General features: G+C 32.2%; 1 protein-coding gene across 1 annotated transcript in view; it reads right to left on the reverse strand.

The window, feature by feature from the left end:
• Nucleotides 1–21,273, reverse strand: part of LOC106468811 (transmembrane anterior posterior transformation protein 1 homolog) — a 44,977-nt gene that overhangs the window by 14,562 nt on the left and 9,142 nt on the right. The window contains exons 3-9 of the mRNA XM_022397167.1: nucleotides 20,558–20,679; nucleotides 18,011–18,203; nucleotides 15,042–15,177; nucleotides 14,485–14,582; nucleotides 10,290–10,440; nucleotides 9,748–9,857; nucleotides 7,536–7,595 (exon numbers count right to left, since the gene is read on the reverse strand). Of these exons, the coding sequence (XP_022252875.1) occupies nucleotides 7,536–7,595; nucleotides 9,748–9,857; nucleotides 10,290–10,440; nucleotides 14,485–14,582; nucleotides 15,042–15,177; nucleotides 18,011–18,203; nucleotides 20,558–20,679 (870 nt within the window). The remainder of the gene's footprint in view (nucleotides 1–7,535; nucleotides 7,596–9,747; nucleotides 9,858–10,289; nucleotides 10,441–14,484; nucleotides 14,583–15,041; nucleotides 15,178–18,010; nucleotides 18,204–20,557; nucleotides 20,680–21,273) is intronic.

The following is a 21,273-nucleotide window of genomic DNA, read 5'->3' on the forward strand; positions in this document are numbered from 1 at the left end:
CTTTGCATGTGGAGGATATGAAACAAAATATATTTTTTTTAGGTTTTTATACATACATTTGAATAACTAAAAAATTACAAATTACTACATTAATACCATAGAATTCCAATACAATTTTTCAAGCTTAGTAACTAATATGTATTTTAGTCTAAAAAAATATGAAATTTCGAGCAGACTAAAGACACACCCTACGTCATTGAAATATTGGTTCAAAAAAAGAAATGGCACCAAATCCATTAAAATGGCTGAGAGAGCCACTAGGGGGACATTCTGAGCTTCTGATTGGTTATTTGTGTCATATATATAGAAGTAAGTGTATATAAGGGAGCGTTTCCAAAAATGAAAAAGAGGTAGGCAGGGTGCCACTGTGTTTGATTTATTACATGAGCAATATCTTAGCAAACTGAAAAGATAAGAGGCTCTTATTTTATATTCTAACTTGTCAATATCGGTAATTTGAGTTTATATTTCATACAAAACTAGACTTAGTATTTTGACTTCACAAACATCTAATTTGAACCAGTGCTGCATTGAATATACAGTGAAATCCCGATTTTACATGCCCCAATTTAATGCGAATTCGGATATAACTCAATGGGTTATTAACTCTTTCGACACGGCTTGGTCCCTGGGACCAACCTCGTAACATTCAAGCAAGGAACAGTCGATCAGTTTTTTAAGAAATAAACTGCAAATGATGATTGCTAATATTCTTGAATGTTTTTATTTGTTGTTTTGTTTATTAAAAAGCCTACTAAAATTAATTTGTCTTTTAAATAAACAAAAAACAGTCCACTTGTTTTAAAATAATATATTAAAACAAGTCAAACATATATATACACACCTGTTCATTACACTGTTGATTATAACAGTCGTATCCAGAGCTTTATATAACGGTCTCTTTTTTTCATCAAAGTCCACACAGGTTGGTTCAGTTACTTTAGAACATAAACTAACAAGACAAAATTCTTCTCTACTCTGTTATTACAATACAGTCTGTTAAAACTTCACTTCAAAAATCAACACTATATGCTCTTTATGCCTAAATTCACAATCACGCAGTCCAGATCTATCTACTGAATTAAATTTTTGACATGTATTTATACCCCACAGAGGTCTAGAATATTTCCCACAATAATAGATATTATGATGCAATAATACTCAAATAAAACAACTAGAAAAACTCAGAAGGTTCAAGTAACATGATGCAATGATATAACAATCAGCAATTCATAATTACTGAACTACACAATATATAGTTCCAAAACAGTTACATAAATAAACTCGTGATAAACTATCATTTTTAAAAACAACTGAATTTAACACTCACACTATATAAACTACTTAAATAATAACACATTAAACGTATACAGTTTTGTATATCTAGCAATAAGCACCTCTTCAAGAAAAATATTTACAATATTTTTTATATACTATATACAAGGAATGTTTTCAGTTAATGCACAAAGTCTACTCATACAGTCTACACAAACATTTGTAGTCCCCTTGAGGACCTCAATGTAGAACCAGTAGTTCTGCAGATACAATGCCCACACTTATTGATCCTTGCACTGTCGATTTTGCACCTCAGGATGTATGCAAGGGGCTAATGATCCATCTGGATGATGAACACCTTCCCACAGAGGTAGTTCTGGAATTTTTGGATGGCAAATATGACAGCCAGACACTTGTTCAATCACAGAGTAGTTCTCACTAATCAACAGCTTTTTACTAATGTACATTATGGGAAACAATCCATCTACATGTTTTTGCAGAAGCACTGCACCAATTCCAACATCTGATGGTTCAGCCTGAATGACAAATGGTTTGTTGAAGTCTGGCATTCTAAGGATTACCAAACTTCCTAATTTGTTCTTCAACTCCTGGAATGCCATCTGCAGTGGTTTTTTTCCACTTCACCTTGTTGGGTTGGCCTTTCTTGGTCAGGTCAGTCAGTGGTTCAACGACTTCAGCCTAGTTTGGGATGAACTTCCTATAGTATCCCACAAATCCCAGGAAGGATCTGACCTGCTGCTTGGTTTTTGGAGCTGTTGCATCATGTATGTGGGTTAGCTTCTCTTTCCATAGCTGTCAGTCACCCACATTATGTCCAACAAAGTCCAGCACAGAATAACCAATGAAGCACTTAAGGGGTCAGACCTGCTGCCCAAACAGCTCTCCGAGTTTCTTCAGTAGTCTTCCAATCTAACTGTGTAAGTCAGAATGTTGTTCACAAAATGCTCAATGTTGGTGTTCAATGTCACTGCTATGTTGTCTAACCCAAACTGCATCCTCTTGAACTGAAAGCATAAGTCTGGTGTAAGAAAGACTGTCTTCTTTTTAGATTCTATTTCCTTTGTGATCTGTCAATAATATTTACTGAGATTGATCTTGGTAAAGAATTTGGTCACATCTAGTTTTGTCAGAATAGTTTCTGGGTTTCCCATAGGTTTGGAGTTGAACTTTGTCACAAGGTTCAGCTTCCGGAAATCTATGCAGAAGCTGTTTGAGCCATCCCTCTTCTTCACAATTACCACTGGTGAACAGTAGGCTGAATTCAAAGGTTCAATGATTACCTTCTAACATTACCTCAACTTCTTGCTTGATCAGGTCTCTCACAGCATAGGGCATCTAGTAGGGCTCCACCTTGACTGGATTCCTGGTTGTGGTCTTGATCTTGTGTTGCACAACATCTGTCTTGCCTGGTCTATATGTGAAGATATCTGCATATTGGCAGAGTATATCTTTCATCTGCTTGCAAGTTAGTTCTTCACTGATGTTGACGTCTTTGTATGCCTCATCTCCAGCCAGCAGTCTTGGGTCTAGTAGGTCTTTATCTCCTATGACAAAATCACCATTTTCTGATCCTACTTATATGATGGGCCACACCTGCCATGTCCATCTGTGCTTCAATAGCTGCACCCATTAGGTCTTCTTCCCTTGTGAAGTACCTCTTCAACAGATTGGTGTAGTAGATCTAGGTTTTTCTGTCCACTTTCACCTTATAGTCCATTCTGTTGAACACTTCCTGCACTTCAAAAGGCCCTTTCCACTGCAGGGAGAGTTTGTTTTTCTCTGTGGGTAGAAGAACCAGGCCTTTCTGTCCAACCTTGAAACATTGATTCTTGGCCTTCTTGTCATAGGAGTGAGTTGACAAATTTCCTCCAATCAGTTTCTGAGGTCTAATACATACTGGTATATGTTCCTCACTTCTAACTCACTTCTCCTGTCCACAGCTCTTTCAATATCTGCATCAGACCTCATACTGCTCTTTTGTACAGAAACTCAAAAAGTTAAAATCCTGTGCTTGCTTGTAGGACTTCTCAGTAAGCAAATAATACTGCCTATAGGTACATGTTACAGTCATGTGGTCACTCCAGGCACATCTTCTTCAGCATGCTCTATAACACTCCATTGACTCACAAAGTCCATTACATCTGGGATTGTACAGGGTAGTAAAGAACTGCCTAGTGCTGATGAGTCTGCACACCTCTGCATCAGATCTGAGGTAAACTGCATCCCTCCGTCACTCAGGACTTTTTTTTGGAAAGCCTACTCTGCAGAACACTTCCAGGAGGGCTTCTGCTTTTCTCTCCATCTTTATCTTCAGCACTGATATGGTTTCTGGGTATTGTGTCACATAGTCAACTAGTGTCAGTACATACCAACTGCTCTTGTTAGATACAGGTGCTGAACAGCTCTTCTATGAGAGGCATCTTACCCAGTGGTACCTTGGCTACCTTCCCTCTAGGTACTTTCCTTTTGCAGATGTCACATGACCTGCAGAACTTGGGCACATCTATAATGACCACCAGTGGAAGTTGCTGGTAATTTTGTCTACTATATTCTTTGCTCCTATGCGTCTTCCAACAACCAACTTGTGAGCTAACTTCATCACTTGAGTCTGATATTCTGTTGGTGGTATGATATGTTTAATTTCCCTAGTAGAACTGCCTTGATAGATCTGGTACAGCTCTCCCTTCCAGTTCTCTATTCTGTAAGTCCCTTTGTCTTATGCTTGACTCTCTCCAGGGCACTGTCTCAAAGTTTCTGCAGTGAATGGTCATTCTTCTGTGTTTCCTTCAGTTCCCATAGGTTTACATTCAAGACTTGCAGGGGCTTGATATTTGTTTGCTTTTCTTGAGCTCTTGTGGTGACTGCAGATGCGTCATCAGTCTCTTTTCTCTCTGGTTCCTCCAAACTTCTACTCCTTGGTATATTGCCATTCACTGAGACACAGATGGGTGCCATCATACACATGGCCTCAAGATCTCCCACATAGTATGGAGTGTCCACCGTCTCATTATCCTATCAATCAGCACACACAGATGTACTTTGGCCATCATCCGATCATCAGATACTAGACTGGTTCTCAAAGCTGCACCCAATATCTCATACTTTAACTTCCTTTTCCCCAAAATACCCTTCATCTAATGGAAAGTTGTGGTTTATTGACACTTCTCTGCATGTGTCACATGCTCTGATCACAACTGGCACTGTTGACCCATTTGCTAACCATCAATCTGCAGTGTTTAATCACGGTGCTAGCATTTCCTTCTTGTGGTGAATCTGACGAGTTGTCTTCCCTCTGTTTCTTCTGGCAGTAGCATTCTTGGTGACAGTCACTCTTTTCTTGTTTTTTGCCAGAACCATCTTTGTAGATAGTTTCAGCTGCTTTATGTTGAGATTGCTGCTGTTGCTTGTTGGTGACAGACTTGCACTCACTTGCAATGTGTTCCATTTTATAACAAGCATAGCATTTTTTCTCCATTTTGTCTGTTGACTTTTTGTCACCTTTGTTGGCATCCTGCCTCTGATCAACCACCCATGGTTTTGACTTGGACTTGCCAGTTATACTCCTTCCATGGGCTTCCATATACTGTTCTGCCAGTTTGATTATCTCCCACATCTTTCAGTGCTTACTCTTGTAAGAACAGTGACAAGTCAGTGGATCGTGTGATCAAGAACTGTTCACATATTAGTAAATCTGCCAGTCCTTCAAAACCATCTACACACTTGGCCATGTCAATTCACTTTGTGAAGTATCACCATAGATGTGCCACAAACTGAAATACAGTTTCTCCAGTGTTAGGTTTGACTTCTCTAAACTTTCAACGAAAATCTTCTTTGGTAAGTTCATAGCATTTTAGCAAGGTAACATAGAGTCTTCTGACATCCTGCCTACATAGGCCTTTTCCTGTGAGAAGGGGGCTGAGACAGACTGCCCAGTCATCTTTGTTCCAGTTCTGACTTTGGGCAAATATTTCATACCTCACCAGGAAAGCATCCATACTATCTTTTTGTTCATCAAATTTGGGCAGCTAGAGTCAGCTGGTCCTAACCCCCATTGTCATTCTTGGGTACTCAGTCTTTCTTTTGGGTGAGCTTGGCAAACTCAATTTGTGCTCTTATTCTTTCTATTTCTCTCTCTCCTCTTCTTCATTTCCTTTATCTCTTCTTCCGACACTCTTCTCCCTCTTGTTGTTTAACGAACTCTCATAGATCATCATCTCTAAGCCCAAGTCACTTGCCCCTCTTTATCCACTTATCAAAGTCAGTCGACAAGGTTATATGGTGTGGCTGTGACATCTACAATATTTTGCCACCAGTACAGCTGTGCAATATAGGCCTATTTGTCATTGTTGTTTACATCTACTTCTACCACCATTTACTACTGTCAATTCTGGCTGGCTCAGGTACTTTAGAATATAAATTAACGAGATGTATTATTCTTCTCTACTCTGTTATTACAATGTGATCAGTGATAATATCACTTTAAAAATTGTCATTATATGCTTTTTATGGCTAAACTCACAATCACTCAGTCTAAATCTATCTATCAAACTAAATTCTTGATTCATATTTATACCCCGCAGAGGTCTAGAATATTCCACACAATACTAGATATTATGATGCAATAAACTCAATTAAAACAACTAGAAAAACTCAGAAGGTTCTTGTAACATGATGCAATAATATAACAATCGCCAATTCATACCTATTGAACTACACAATGTATGATTCATAAATAGACATGTAAACAAACATAAAATAAACTATTGCTTCTAAAAATTACTAAATTTAACACTCAAGCTATATAAATTATCTAAATCATAACATAACAAGGTATCAACTTTAAGGAGTTTTCCTGAATAAATAACTAAATAGTTTATTAAGTAACAATATTGAAAGCTATCACTCCTAACAGTTCATTCTTGCAATTTCATCATGACACTGTTAGTTTTATTTTCTATTATTTGTTTTCCTTAAAACTAAGTGAAATGTTAAAAAACTGATTTTGTTACTCTCTCAACCACCCCTCTTTACATATTAATTTAAAATATCCTACTCTGTTAATCATTAAAAAAAGAAAAAATTAAGAGGTTATTTCATCTCTTGTAAATTCATTTCTTCAGTTTTCCTCCATTTTGATAGAGTTTCAGTACTTACCAGTTTGAAAGATGCCACATTTGGGAATATGTTCCCCAGTGTGGTACTATTATGTATCCAAAAAAGTTAATGTTCATTTCATGATAGTCTATTTCTTATCAATCCCATGCACTTCTCCTAAATGTCAACCCTTTAATTGATGAAGTGTCACACAATGTTAAAGAAGATTCAGAAGGTCATCTGTTATAAACTGATTAGCTTATATTTTAATTCTCATAAGAATATGAATTTCATTAGGTAAAAAACTGAAAAGTTTCCAACCTTTTACAATTTTCCTGTAAAGGTTTTGAAGGCATACTGGGGAGGAAAGCAACCAGAATGAGAGGAAGGGAGAAATCAGTTTTACCCTAATATGAATACAGATTTAGCTGGCCAAGCTTATCATTTGTTTAAATGTTATACTTGGCCATTTCATTCCTTTTTTGTAAGGATTAAGAGTACTTCAGCACTGTAAGCACACACATGCAAATTGTTTTGTAATCGGGACTTATCTTTCATTTCAGCAGGGACCGAAAGTTGTTTTAATAAACTTTGAAGTTAATCATATTCTTGGTAGTTTACAAAACAAGATGTGGGACATAATTTATATAAATAAAAAAATCAAATTCTGACCAATCCCAAAAATTAGAAGGAAATGTGTGGGTTAAGTATGAAGTCATTCATTATTTAACTGGAAGTAAAAGGGGAACTAGTATTAACAAGCATTATCCAATCATCCTTTAAATTTGTTGGATATCCCTTAGCAAGTATAAATGATTCAACACCTAAGTCAAAGTTGGAATTGTTTTCCCCAAGACAATGAAAAAACAGACTGGCATGGCTGTATAAAAAGAGTATTATGGACGAAATTTCTCAATAAAATCTATTGACCCTCTTGAAAGCATTTCTATACCTTTGAAAAAATTTAATTAACTGTTTTAGATCCATTTTATAAATTTAATAAATGTTACAATTTAATAATGAAATCCCTGTAAAAACCCTTAACAAAACTTTAAAGTCACATTTCTTCAAACAGGCTTTATAAAATACACAATATAAATGTACTTGCAAGTTTCTCATTTTCTGTCATTATAAAGTGTACTTACATTTTTCAGCTTACTTCCAGCCATATCATATGCTAGACTCACAGTGTAATCTCTATAGACCTAAAGAAAAATAATGACAAATTAGTGATGTACAATTTGAATTATGAAGTGCTTACTACACTGGAATTAAAACTGTTTATCAAATTCAGCTATACACAAACACAGGGTCTTACAGGCATAAATTCAGTCACTGGGCTAAAGCTATGTACCAAGATTTAGTTTCTGCTAAGTCTTAAATTAAAAGTAAACATACGAAATCACTTAGAGGACTACAGTTTCAAGCAACATTCAATTTTATGACACTCCACTGGCTTTAGCAAGAGTAAAGCCCAAAGAAGCAGGAGAATCAGCTAAAACAGACCATCAATAATTATTGCATACTAATGATGAGAGTTTAGAGGGACAGCAAGGTAATCAGTTCATACAGACTATCAGTAAGTTGCATGCTAGCCATGAGGCTTTTGGAAGCTATGATACCCCAAATGATTTTGAATTAAATACCTAGGTGTTATTTCAAGACATCAAAAATCACATATTTTGTTGCTTCTTTTACAAAAAATAAAATAATGAACACATTTGAATTTTAAATGCAATTTTATGCAGCCTATGAACCTTCATTATTTGGACAATCATGACAGCAAAGTAAAATAACTTTTTTTATTTGTTTAGAAAAAGAGCTATTAAGCTCCAAGTAGCTGCTTGTCCTGGTTTTACAGAAGTCCAATACTAAGCTAGATCAGTAATAGAAGATGTAGCACAATAAAGCTCTAATGTCTTTAACACAAAAAGTATTTTTGAAGCATTTAATGTCTATGAAGAAAATTAAGTTGAAAACTTGTTCCACAATCGATTAATATCTGTATAATAAGATTCAGTGTCTGTGCTGGTCACACAGACTAGAAAATTGTTCCAAATGAATCATCTCAGTTTCAAGGTTTCAAATGAGTAAGATTTTTCACCCCACCCCTTGGGGAACTTAGGGATTTCCTGAAAATTTATTTTTCCTAAACATTAGTACATTCTTCTTTTTTTAAGAAATATAACTGTAAAATGCAAAAATATTCAAATTAAATACTTTTTTATAATCATCTTATCTGCATATGTAAAAACATTTTTGTCACACAATAGCACCCTATAAGGACAAAATGTAAATATCCCCAGATTTGTTTCTGTTGACTTGAATGTGGTATCAAAAAATTTCATTTTTTCTATTCTATTTTAATTACTTACTACTTGAAAACTAACACTGATACTGACTTTCAGTCACTGATCTTGCCAGTCTTTCTTTATATCACAATCTATATATGCAAAATAAACTTACTTTTACTTGCTTCTGAATGATATATCTTAAAGACACTGTAAAGTTACACACATATATATATATATCTAGTTCATAAATATATATATAAAAAAATACAGTTTATGTACTTTCTTTTCAATATTACACAAGGTACATATAAAGTACCTAATGCAGTGCTTAAAATAAATATTTTGACCTGGCCCAAAAAAATGCCTAAATAAATGATTTAATGTCATTACTTAAATTATGTTTCATAGAGTGGCTTGGTAGTTAGTTGAAAATTTTTTCTTCGTTCCCCTATTCATATAAAAGTTCAGATGTTCACTAATGTGATATCTATCTAAGAATAACCCCTGCAGCAATTTGTTTTCATACACCAGTGCAGGAGTCATCTTAGCAGTGTTCAAATGAAAGCAGCAAACACCATGTGATGCCATGACCTCACAAAGGTATAACTCATTCGTCTTTAACTTACCACTGGAAGAGATAAAATCCAATTTTGTACTCATTTTGGAAACAAAATTGTTATTTTTACTTACACAATACTTATGGTTAAATATACATATTTGTTACATTCAAAATAACTAATTAATAGCTTATTCAGAAGTAAATCAAAACTATTGAAAAGTATAATGTAATCACTGGATATGATGTAGAATATTTTTTTATAAGGATTAGTAATGTTTTTATAATAAATCTAATAAAAAAGGCATTGCTAAAAAAATATCCCATTATGAAGTACAAAACATCTAAAAATACATATATAAAAAGCTCAACATTTACATGAAATGAGATACAGGCATTCTCATTACTAACAAGCATATGTCATTACCTACGTTTATGAAAACAGCGTACAAGATAAGTGGAGTATCAGGTTTTTTCAAATTCTTGTATATTTTCATATTACCTTACCTCATGAGATATTTCATTAAATCTTGTAATAAAGGCATGTTTTAACCAGTCAACCACCACTTCAGCCAACATTACTAGCACACAGTCAAGAAATAACACCAGAAAATGATCTTAAAGAGAGAGAGAAACATGAATCCATTATTCACAAAAATTTCTCAAACTTGAGACTTGACATAACATTACACTAAAATTACAGAATTAATTTTATTTTCAACAAATATACAAATTTGTGCAATCAAGTTAAGTAACTGGATTATACCTGTTGTATTAAGTTTGTTTTTACTTACTATGCAGAAAATTTTGATTGTTAAAAAAATCAGTGCAAACACAACATTGCAAGAAAATATTCTTTTTTTTTCAAACTCAAGATTTCCTGATTTAAGTTTTTCCAGTACAGAGTTTATGTCACATTATCTTTACACTCAGTAATTCCCAATTTAAATAATATGACCAGGAGTCATAATATGCCACTTCAACTTAAGAAAAAATACTGTATCTTGTAATTTAAACAATAATAATATATATAACTTATCTCATTTTACCTTGTCTCCAGTTGTATTCCTTCATAGTTTGTATTATAACAATAAATAGAAGGATCAAGTAATGGAACCTTTCTCTTACATCACTACAGGACATCAGGAAAAGGTTTTTCTTTTCAAATTTTTTAAAGACCATCCCTTTCAGTTCTACAAACTAGAAAACAAAGGTTAGTGCATCAAACAGAATTTTAACTTTCTCAAGATCAGTTTTAATATTTTTATTATAATGCAAAATGCATACATCTGATCAATGTGTAGCATTTATAATTTTGTTTTCAATTTGAAGTTAACTTTTACTGTTCTTTTCAAAAATTTAATATCTTACTATAATGGAGCCATCCATATATCTATCTATCTCTGTTGCGCTCGAATACAAGATCGCAATGTCTGAATGAAATGTGGCAACATCTACTCAATGACACCACAAACAAAATCCATACAAAAATTTCACACTTTGGGTATTCAAGATTCAGACAAATATAAAAATAACTACGTTATGTACAACAACTATTTCTTTAAAACAGAACGATTTTAAATAAAAGTACTCTACTCACAACAAGAAGATGAATTTCACTAGAACTGTATGTGAGGGTTTCTTTATATCTTTATTGGTGTAATTTTTAAATGTAGTATTAAAAAATTCGAGTTATTTTTTTGAAAGTTTGTTTAAAGTTATGCACAAAGCTACACAATGAGCTATCTGTTATCTGTGCTCTAACATCATGGGTATTGAAACCCAGCTTCCAGCATTATAAGTCCACAGACATACCACTGTGCTACTTGGGGGCTTTGGAGTTATTAAAAAAAAACATTTTTTTTTCAATAAAGGGTAGCACTTTTAATATGTAAAAACTTCAGTTTATATCAGTAACATTTAAAAAAATTTTGAGCTCTGTACAATGGATCATTTTGGTGCAATGAGTTACATATGACTAAAGACCACAATCCGAACGCTTTTCGTTCAAGAGTGGACGGAAACTTGTGTTGCTTAACGTCATTTCAGATGTACGTCCCACTATCCAGGAATGCATAATGATGTATAATGTGGACCCCCTGTACTTGATAATAACTGCCTTAATTTTCTTTTCTTTTATTCTATAAATAAATAAGAAAGCTTACAATGATATTCAGAACACAACATGGGTATGTGCTTTTCTGGAGTATAAATAGAAGCCAAGTTAATAATTTTTCACTAATTCGCATACAAAATCTGTACATATGGAATTAATTATACTGGATCAAAATCCCTATTAATTATTGTAGCATAATGACATTATGTCCAAATGCTTTGGTACAGACAATAAAATATTATGGAAATCCAGTGCAGAAGCAATCCACCAAAATTTATACAACAAATCTGGTATACACCAGTGAAATGTTAACATTTTCCTTAATTGAAAATATATTTCTGATAGATACTCATCTCCATACACAGAAAGCTATTTTTTCTATTGAAGTCGGATCAACCAACCTGAAAAACTTGTATGCTACCAGCCTTGTAAAACCTCCCACTTAAATTTCATAAAACACATGAATTTGAGCTACTGCATGATGAGTTATCATGCAGCAAAACCCTCCACCAATAGAAGTGCAACAAACCTCCTTGTGCAAATGCACTTTCTACATTCATGCGCAAAATTCCTCGTTCTTTTCCTCAGCACAGTCATGCAAAGATGTGTTTATTTTTGTTGAAGTATTTTATTTGAACTTTACTTTGTGTTTTCAACCTTTCAGTATCAATTTAAAGTGAATTTTTTTTACTACTTGTGTGAGTACAAATCCCACCCACAATTATCAACAATCCATGAAGTTCTTTTCTTGTTGAGATTGTGACAGCCATTGTCCAACATGTGGGGTTCACGTTGCCACCAGGACTCTCTCCTTCCATTTCTGCTACACCATTCCTTTTACAGAATTTTGAATCTGAAGTTGTGGTGGATGAAGAACATATTTGCTTCTTTTCAGGTTTTCTAAGAACTTATTACCCAGATATGCACCAATCATCTTCCTTAACCCCTTTTTTTTAATAATGCTTCCTTATCTATTTTAAAAACCCTTCCTCTTGCAATTTCTAGGTCTATTCCATAGTCCCTTGCTATTTCTGTTCATATTTCATCCTTTCTAAAACATATACGTTTTTGCAATACATGCCACATCCTCTGCACCTGACAGTTTCCTACCTAATTTCTTAATATCCCCCCCCCCCCCACTTTCCTGGAAATCCATTCCTTAATATCATATTTGCAGTCTTGGGGATGCAATATTTGTTGGTTGTGCTACTGTCCTGTACCCACATTTCCCAACTTCATGTTTTCCTTTTTACCCTCCTTTGTTACTATTCTCTCTTGCCATGATATAAAAGATTGTTCAGTTTAGATGTTATTGACTGATTTGTTTTTGTGAGTGAATATTTTATTATTGTTTAGTTTTTGTTATAATAAGAATTAAAAGCAGATGAATGTAGAATATTTTGTTAATATTTTATTGATGTTGAGACTATTAAACATCTAGTGCAATACATTGACATTGAAAATATAGAAGGTGGACATATGATTAGGTGATAAATATATAAATAGCATGAGACAAGCAGGAAGGAAAAGTTTGGCGTGAAGTTAAGTACCGTAGAAGTGATAGGCCTAACAACTGACAAAAGCCTAACATTTAATATGTTGCAGTAAGACTAACAGTAGAAAAGGAGATAAGAAAAATAATTTATTCCATGAAAGCATGGATCTAAAGTAATTGAATCAGCCAGAGTGCACTTTGAAAAAAGGAACAGAGGATCTTAAGAAGAAAGACCAAACGATTATGGTGACTCGTGCCACAATTGTAAGTGAATCACACACAGAATACTAGTGTGATAGTAATAGAGAAGATAGTTTGGCTTGTCAACTGAAATTCTAAAGCAATTGAATAGGCCTAAGTGGATTTTGACAAGAAGAAGAGAACTATATACATATAAACTATATATAGCGTTTATGATATGCCTGTAATCTCTATAGTGTGAAGAATTTGTTGTACATACATTTAACTTGTTACGAATATATATATATATATATATATTTTGAAAACAAGTGAAGTGTGTGCTGCTCATTTATCATTGAACTTATCGCTAACAAGTCACAGACCCCTACTGTAAAAGAAACCTAAGCCAATCAACAAGAACAACACAGTATATATATTCATACTATTAAGAAGTATAAGTAAAAGCCTTTTATTTTGACAATTGGAAAAAAATATTATACTTTAAATTCTGACATGGTTATATAAGTATCCATACTAATTGTGTCCAATAAACAGAAGTGAATACCCTGTGCCCTCCTCCCCCAACTGGCAAGGGGCCCAAAGTGTCTGATGGTACAGAAGCTGAGCACATATATTTATCACAAGTGCCCTCTTCCCACAGCTGGTTTTGACCTGTAGAGACTAATGGTTGAAGAATTGTGCACAAGAGGTATGGTCTGAATGAGCCCCAACCTCACTACACTTATTGGCCATCTGACTTCTTGTATGCAAGTACTCAGACGATCAAGTACCTATTCCACCCATCCTTGTGATGTACTTCAGGCCTTTCACCTCTTCTAATCCTACTCACAGGTGAATGAAATAACCTGGATGATAGGAGATGCAGTCTTCTATGGGTATGTTCCTATGAAGCCCCTACCATAGGGTGTCACATCACATGGGTTTCCTTCAGATGCTTGCTGAATGGAGCTCATATAGGTAAATTTTGTGCCAGTTCCTCCACCATATCAAGGTGGGATTCTAGCTTCCTGTGAATGGAGTAAGTGATTATATTGGAAGTTAACATTTTCCTTAATTGAAAATGTATTTCCATTAGATAATCACCTCCATACACATTCCCACCAATCCTGGTGCAGCTTTATTTGTTGCCTTGTCAAATAATGGGAGTATTCACAAGACTGGTGGTTGGCAGATTTCTCAGGCAGGTTAATGTGACTTTAAGAGGAATATAGCTTTCTGTGTACAGAGGAAAGTGATTGTAACATAATCTGTTGTTAAATTTATAATCACTTTCTGATACCTTCAAACCATTTTGAATTAATTACACAAAAGCCATGAAATGTTAAAAGCTACTTCATATAAACTATAAAACCAATACTTCCTATTTTAAACTGACTTATATACAAAATAAAAATAATTCAATGTTTAATTTTACAAAGCAATATACACTTACATTATTGGACATCATTATGGTTAACAATGCTTTATTCTGGGAGTTGATTGCAACATTCAATGTTGTGGCTTGCAACAATACTAGAACAGTATGAGTAACTGATAGTTAGTTAAAGAAAGACATCCCATATACTATACATATAAAACTCAGTAAACTACTAAAATTGTTTTTCTTAAGCTTTTTTTTACATGTGAGTACTGGTACGTACTGGCCAATGTTCAATATAAGATTCAGTAACAGTATCTATGTAAAATTTTATATAAAAAAATAATAATAATACTTTGCTGTTGGCCAAATGAAACTGTATGTATTAATTTCTTGTTTTTGAATAATGTGGCAGGAATATTTGATGCTGATTGTAGGCAACTGGTGGTTGGTTGTACAAGCTGAGACTAGACTTAGTATTTTATATTATCTTTATAAGAAAGGACTTTACATACTTTCAGTCCTTTATACAAATATCTGTGGATATTCAGTAAAACTTTTAACAAACAGCACATTTACGCAAGTTGTTATCAACCACAGTCTATTTATATAACACAAACATAAAAGGATACAAACATATCCAACAGCCATTCCGAAATGTGGAATAACTCCAAGGTGTTCTCGCTTCCGATCCCTAGGTTCTGTTGCTGTCCAGAAGAGAGCATCAAGAATATCTTGCCCAAATGATGAGAATAACTTATCAGCTACCTAAAATTAAAGTTTCTCTTTAAAATTCCACACAAAGATAATAAAAAATTACTTTTTGTTAAAAACCTTTGTTTATATAAATAATAAATAAATAAATTTTACCATCACAAATTAACACACACAAAATTAATAAGACCATCACTTGTTCTGACTTTATTTAACAAATTTTAAGTTGAAAACAAATTTCAAGTCAAGGTACATGTAATACAATTTTTAGATTACAAAAAACACAAAAAATTTAGAAAAATAAAATAAAAAAATACAGTTGTACGTATCATAAAATGTACCAAACAACAACAATGACAGTTCTTATTAAGAATTCTCTTGAATCTTAATTTATCACTTTTTATCTTACTATCAGAAACATAAAAACACTCTACTAAAAAGTAAAACAGATGTAAAGGGAGGTAAAATATAAAAACATAAATGGAAAAAACATTCCTCACATGAAATTCTCAGTGTTTCTTATTTCATGAAGATACAGTCACATTCTCAATCACCAAATATTATATCATTTTGGTACTGTTGTTGCAGTGATTTGTGCCACATATAACTTAATAAACTGAAAATTCATTAGTCAATGTGACAGTTCTGTCCATCTGATAAATATTATACATACACGATACACATTCTATCAAGTTTAGTTTCAATATGACATACTAACATGTACAACATGAATAGATGATTTGTTGTGGTAACTCTTCTCCATACAAATGATGGCTCTGGATATATTCTAGTGTATAGTTACAATGTTACATGCACCTATTGTAATAATCTGTATTTGAAAATTTTCAATAAAAAAACTAACCATTTGTTTTTAATCATTGTTAAAAATTTATCTTTAAAACTGTGATCCTAAAAGTTTCAATATGACATACTAACATGTACAACATGAATAGATGATTTGTTGTGGTAACTCTTCTCCATATAAATGATGGCTCTGGATATATTCTAGTGTATAGTTACAATGTTACATGCACCTATTGTAACAATCTGTATTTGAAAATTTTCAATAAAAAAACTAACCATTTGTTTTTAATCATTGTCAAAAATTTATCTTTAAAACTGTGATCCTAAAAGTTAAATATAAAATTATTAACTAATTCATTTTTTGGATATGCATGTGTTGTGTACATCTTTATCAGTCCCTATAACTTGTACAGAAAAATATTTCATACATTCTAACAATCTCCTCTAACCAGTAACAAAACTATTTACTGAAATAAAAAGCATTGTTCTTAATCTACAGCCTTTGGATGATATTGCAATACATACTGTGATTAGCACACTATTTGTATTAGACTATTTGGTACAAAACTACTTTTATGAGGATAAACACTTAGCATTAATGTTTTCAATGTGTGATGTATCAGAGCTATAGTTTTCTTAGACTAAAACATTAGGTAACTGTAAAAGACTGTCAAGAGTGCTTTCACAATCCTTTTTTTTGGTAATGTTCTACAATATACATCATTGCTTAGCAACAAATCTATCACCTGATTGTTCTTCAGCCAACTAAAGTGTTGAATGCTAAATATTCATGTTGATTTGTTAGAAAGGTTTGTTTTTTATTATTTATTTTTTTGATAACTTTGGTGATATAACAGCAAAACAGCTTAATTCAGAAGTTGTAGCCACAATATATTTTAACACATATATTATATACTTGGCCTTAAAACATAAATATAAATAAAAGTTTATTACAACCAAATATCTTTTATCCTTTGTACAGTCAAAAGAGTTGAATGTTTGTGTCAGAATATCCGCACTATGTTTTCTACTTCCTGATATAGAATATGGTGAAAAGCCTCAAGATTGCTATCTAAGTCTCTTTCAGAGTGCACATGTACTTTTGTTCACAATAACATTTAATTTTTCTGCATACTTTTTACTAAAAATGTGGTGATTAAAGAATTACTTCGAGACTGATGAAAATGTGTGAAGAGTAGGTGCATTTTGGAGATACAGATAAATACGTTTTAGTTAAATTTTATAATTTTCGTTAATGATTCAACAATGGTTTCCTGTCATTTTTGACAGGCTTTTATACTAGTATTGATAAATAATTTGGTTCATTTGCTAGTAACACAGTTCACATCCTAAACACTCCTATTTTGTTTCAGGTTTATTTGACCTTACGCTTGTTTCCATAATGCTATGAAGCAATTAAATATATCTTTATAATGAGAGTTTACATAAGTTTATACCATTTAAGATAACAGTAAAAACTAACTAAAGGAAAATATTTTATCAGGTTAATACTCTTTCATTTTATTTGAAATTGCATCAGGTCAATATGACCTGAAACATAAAACACACACACACTGAAATTCTGAGCACAGTAACATAAATATATATAATCATGCATTGTAAACAAACATTGTAATATTTGTAGAAAGTATGTTTATGTTTAGATGAAAATAGAATGCTAGATAGCATAATTTTTTTTTTATATTCTGTTAATATTCTAAAACAACTTTTACACTCAGACTGTTTTGAAGATTCATTAATAAAACTAGTACATAAACACTGTTCTATATTAAAGCAGCAGAAATAATATGTCAGCAGTGATAAAAAAACAGCCAATATACAATATGTAGAGGATAAGTCGTGTTTCATTTCAGTTTTTATATGAAAAACTTAGTTTAAAATATTCATACAGTTTTAGTCAGATAGAAAAAATTAGGAGTTAGAATAAAAACTGACTTTTTGCGATATGATAAAACAAAACATAGCCATTAAAATTATCTCTAAAATGTTCAAAAGAAAAACAATTTAAGACTTACTTTATACAATATGTATTTAATCTTTAAACTTAAGTTTCTTCACGTACCTCTAGCATATTGAAAAATATGTACAGTTTGATGACCGACTGACTCTTTACAATATGATACAACATGGATGTATCCATATAACTCATCATAATGCTTACTAAAATTAAAATTATTCCTTTCAGAAAGTCACATATTTCAGCAGGCTGAAGAACTCTCAGTCTTGGAGAGGATGACTTCCTATGAAGGAGGGAGCTTTAACAACAGAAAAAAAAAAAAGATCTATCAAAATTACATACACACTTTGCCTCATTTTTACCTTACTTTTTACAAATACTGGAAAAACAGAATAAAAGAAATGTTTTAAAAAAAGAGTATTAGAACTGTTTACTATCGCTAATTTTGCCTGACAAGTTCATTATAATTGTTTTCTTTAGTCTATATCTTATAAATTGGAAACAGTAACAAAAATATTTGAAACTGTGAACTTTCATGTATTTTGGTTCCATCAGCTTTTAACTATTTGTATAGACTCATGGAAAATTTTAGTCACTCATCACTTCATTGTCACTCATTATAGTTGTAATTTAAACTTTATAACATTATACAGAATTATTATACAGTTATTTCTCCAATTTTCACTTCAGTTGTAAAAACATTATTATTAAGCAAAAAAACTATAAATTAATAAATAAACATATTTATGTGAACAATTTAACCATTACTGAGCTTGCAACATCCATTTTTATTTAGCTGAGAATAAAAGTTCTTAATTTTTTTTAACTTAAGACAAAAATACCGTAGATAATTTACTGAAACATACATGGTGAATTAAAATGTTTACTTTTTCTAAGGGATGGTCAGAAAGGACCAAATAGTCCCTTATTGTCCAAAACATAATGTTAAAATGTATTATGTTTTAAATTCTCTAGAGGTAAAAAAAAGCAATAATTAAGAAAGGACAAACTTGTGAAGCAATGTGATATTCACACATCAAAGAGCTTAACACACAAAATGTCTGGTATTAATAACTACTGACCAAAAGTAAGTTAATTTTATAAATTAGAACTAAAACTGTTTGTATGTAGAAGTTTTGCACAAACCCACTCATGAGCTATTTGAGCTAGCCATCCCTAATTTTGAAGTTATAGAATAGATGGAAGGCAGATAGTCAGCACCACTCACTACCAACTCTTAAGTTACTCTTTACCAATAAATACTGGGATTGACCATCAGATCATAATGCCTCTACAGCTGAAAGGAAGAGAATGTTTAGCAACAGGTTTTGATCTTATGATCCACAGATTGTGTGTTGAACACCTTAAATGCAGAAATAATACAACATAGAATAATTTATTAATCAATAAATATAATCCTGTACACAATAGTAACAAATGGACTAGAAATACTTATTGCCAGAAAAACTAATAAATTATCACTTGGGAATCCTCACTCTTAGTATTTTTAAGAATGCAAGAAATATAAGTGTATAATGCAAAATTAGTTATTAACATGTTACAAACTGTATTTTCAAGAACTTCTTTACTAAAACACTATTATCAAATATTATCTAACTAATTCTCTGAAACATATTACCTTATTTTAAATACCCACACTATTCCCTGACATTAACACTATTACAATTACCTTTAACATCAAAAGCACAGGAGACTACATGTACTAATACAATGATATTCACACCTACTTAAGAAATAAACAAGATACTGAGTTAAGTACTGTTATAGGAAATACTCATAAAGTTTATCAAACCAGATATATAAGTAACAACTATTTACGTAAATTGTCATTTTTACATTATCATAACCAAATAACTAACCGCACATCATCTTCGTGAAAGTTAAAGTCTTTGCAAAATTACAGAGATAATAATAACAAAGTGAAAAGTTATAATCTGGAAAGGCACATATACTAGCTTTGTATAACAAGTATGAAAAAATCATTTTACACAACATACTCAGTAAAATAGTAAATTACTTTTAGATCAGTAAAAGTAATAAATTAGCAATCATTACATGTTTAGTTCCAACACCCATTAACTTCAATGATTATTTTAGTTTTTGTATATTAAAGACAGCTTATTCAAGACTTTTTAAATTCAAATGGTGAAAAGATGAAGAAGATAAAATATGAATGTACACACTGAAAAAAATACAGTTCATTTGGGAAATCACGAGAAAATGATATGCACCATTTTAGAGCCTCTGATGGTTACGTATGGCATCAGATGTTAGAGAATGGGAAGAAATGTGTGTTTAATGTTGTCAGTCACTTCTGTAGAATTGTGTTAGTGGTTTTATTGCATATCATATGCTGAATGACCAAATTAGTTTATATCAAAAAATCAAAGTGTAGAGAGATTAACTACTTATATTAAATTCTAAGGAGAAGATTAATGGAACTATCCATTAAGTGTAGGTCTTCCCCATACTTTTTAACATTGTTTTTATGCAAATGAATATACAAGTACAGTGATAAACATGACATCTAAAGATTTAAACAAAAAATGCAACTATTTTCCTTCCCTGAAACTTCTGCAAAATTCCAAAAATAGGGGAAATATACAAAAATTATCACCTATTTTTACCTACCTGACCAGCAGTCGAAGAGAACGGGTAACCAAAAACCAAACTGAGAGAGCAAAACGAAGTGGAAGAAAAGTAAAGATGAACAAGAAAGCATCAGCACATTGGAAAAATCCATAGAAAATAAACTGAAAGAAAAAACTTATTCACAACAGGGATCATACATCTCTAAAGGAATTTAAAATAACAAATTTACTATGTAAACCAAAAGTTTTACCAACTACTTATTAATATAACAACTTATGAGATTTTATAGTTTATCATGTAAAAGATAAGTTAGTTGAAGACTATATATCAGAAAATTTTGAAATTTCACGTGTGAAATCTTTATAATGTCCAAATATTTATCAAATGTTTCTTATAAAAAACTTTATGTTTTATCTACTATTTTCAATAACTAATCTCTGTACGAGTTCAGTAGATTTGACTGATCTCACAACCATACAAAATTAGAAAATAAATATAAATTATGCATCTTTCATTCTGTAATGAACCCAAATTATAATACGAAAATATAAATGTTTAGACTAAATAGCTTAAATCTCATAACATTATACATTTATATATATTTATTATTTTTAGTATATTGACCATTCAGCGATGCCTAGCTAGCAATTCAGAAATTACAATGACGCAGCTACAAGTGCACTCATATTACCATATCAAATAACATAAAAACTGTCCTTTGGTCTGTACAAAGTAATTTGTCTTGGCTGTGTTTT

The sequence above is a fragment of the Limulus polyphemus genome, unplaced genomic scaffold, assembly GCF_000517525.1.
Source record: "Limulus polyphemus unplaced genomic scaffold, Limulus_polyphemus-2.1.2 Scaffold3173, whole genome shotgun sequence".
NCBI classification, from domain to species: Eukaryota; Metazoa; Arthropoda; class Merostomata; order Xiphosura; family Limulidae; genus Limulus; species Limulus polyphemus.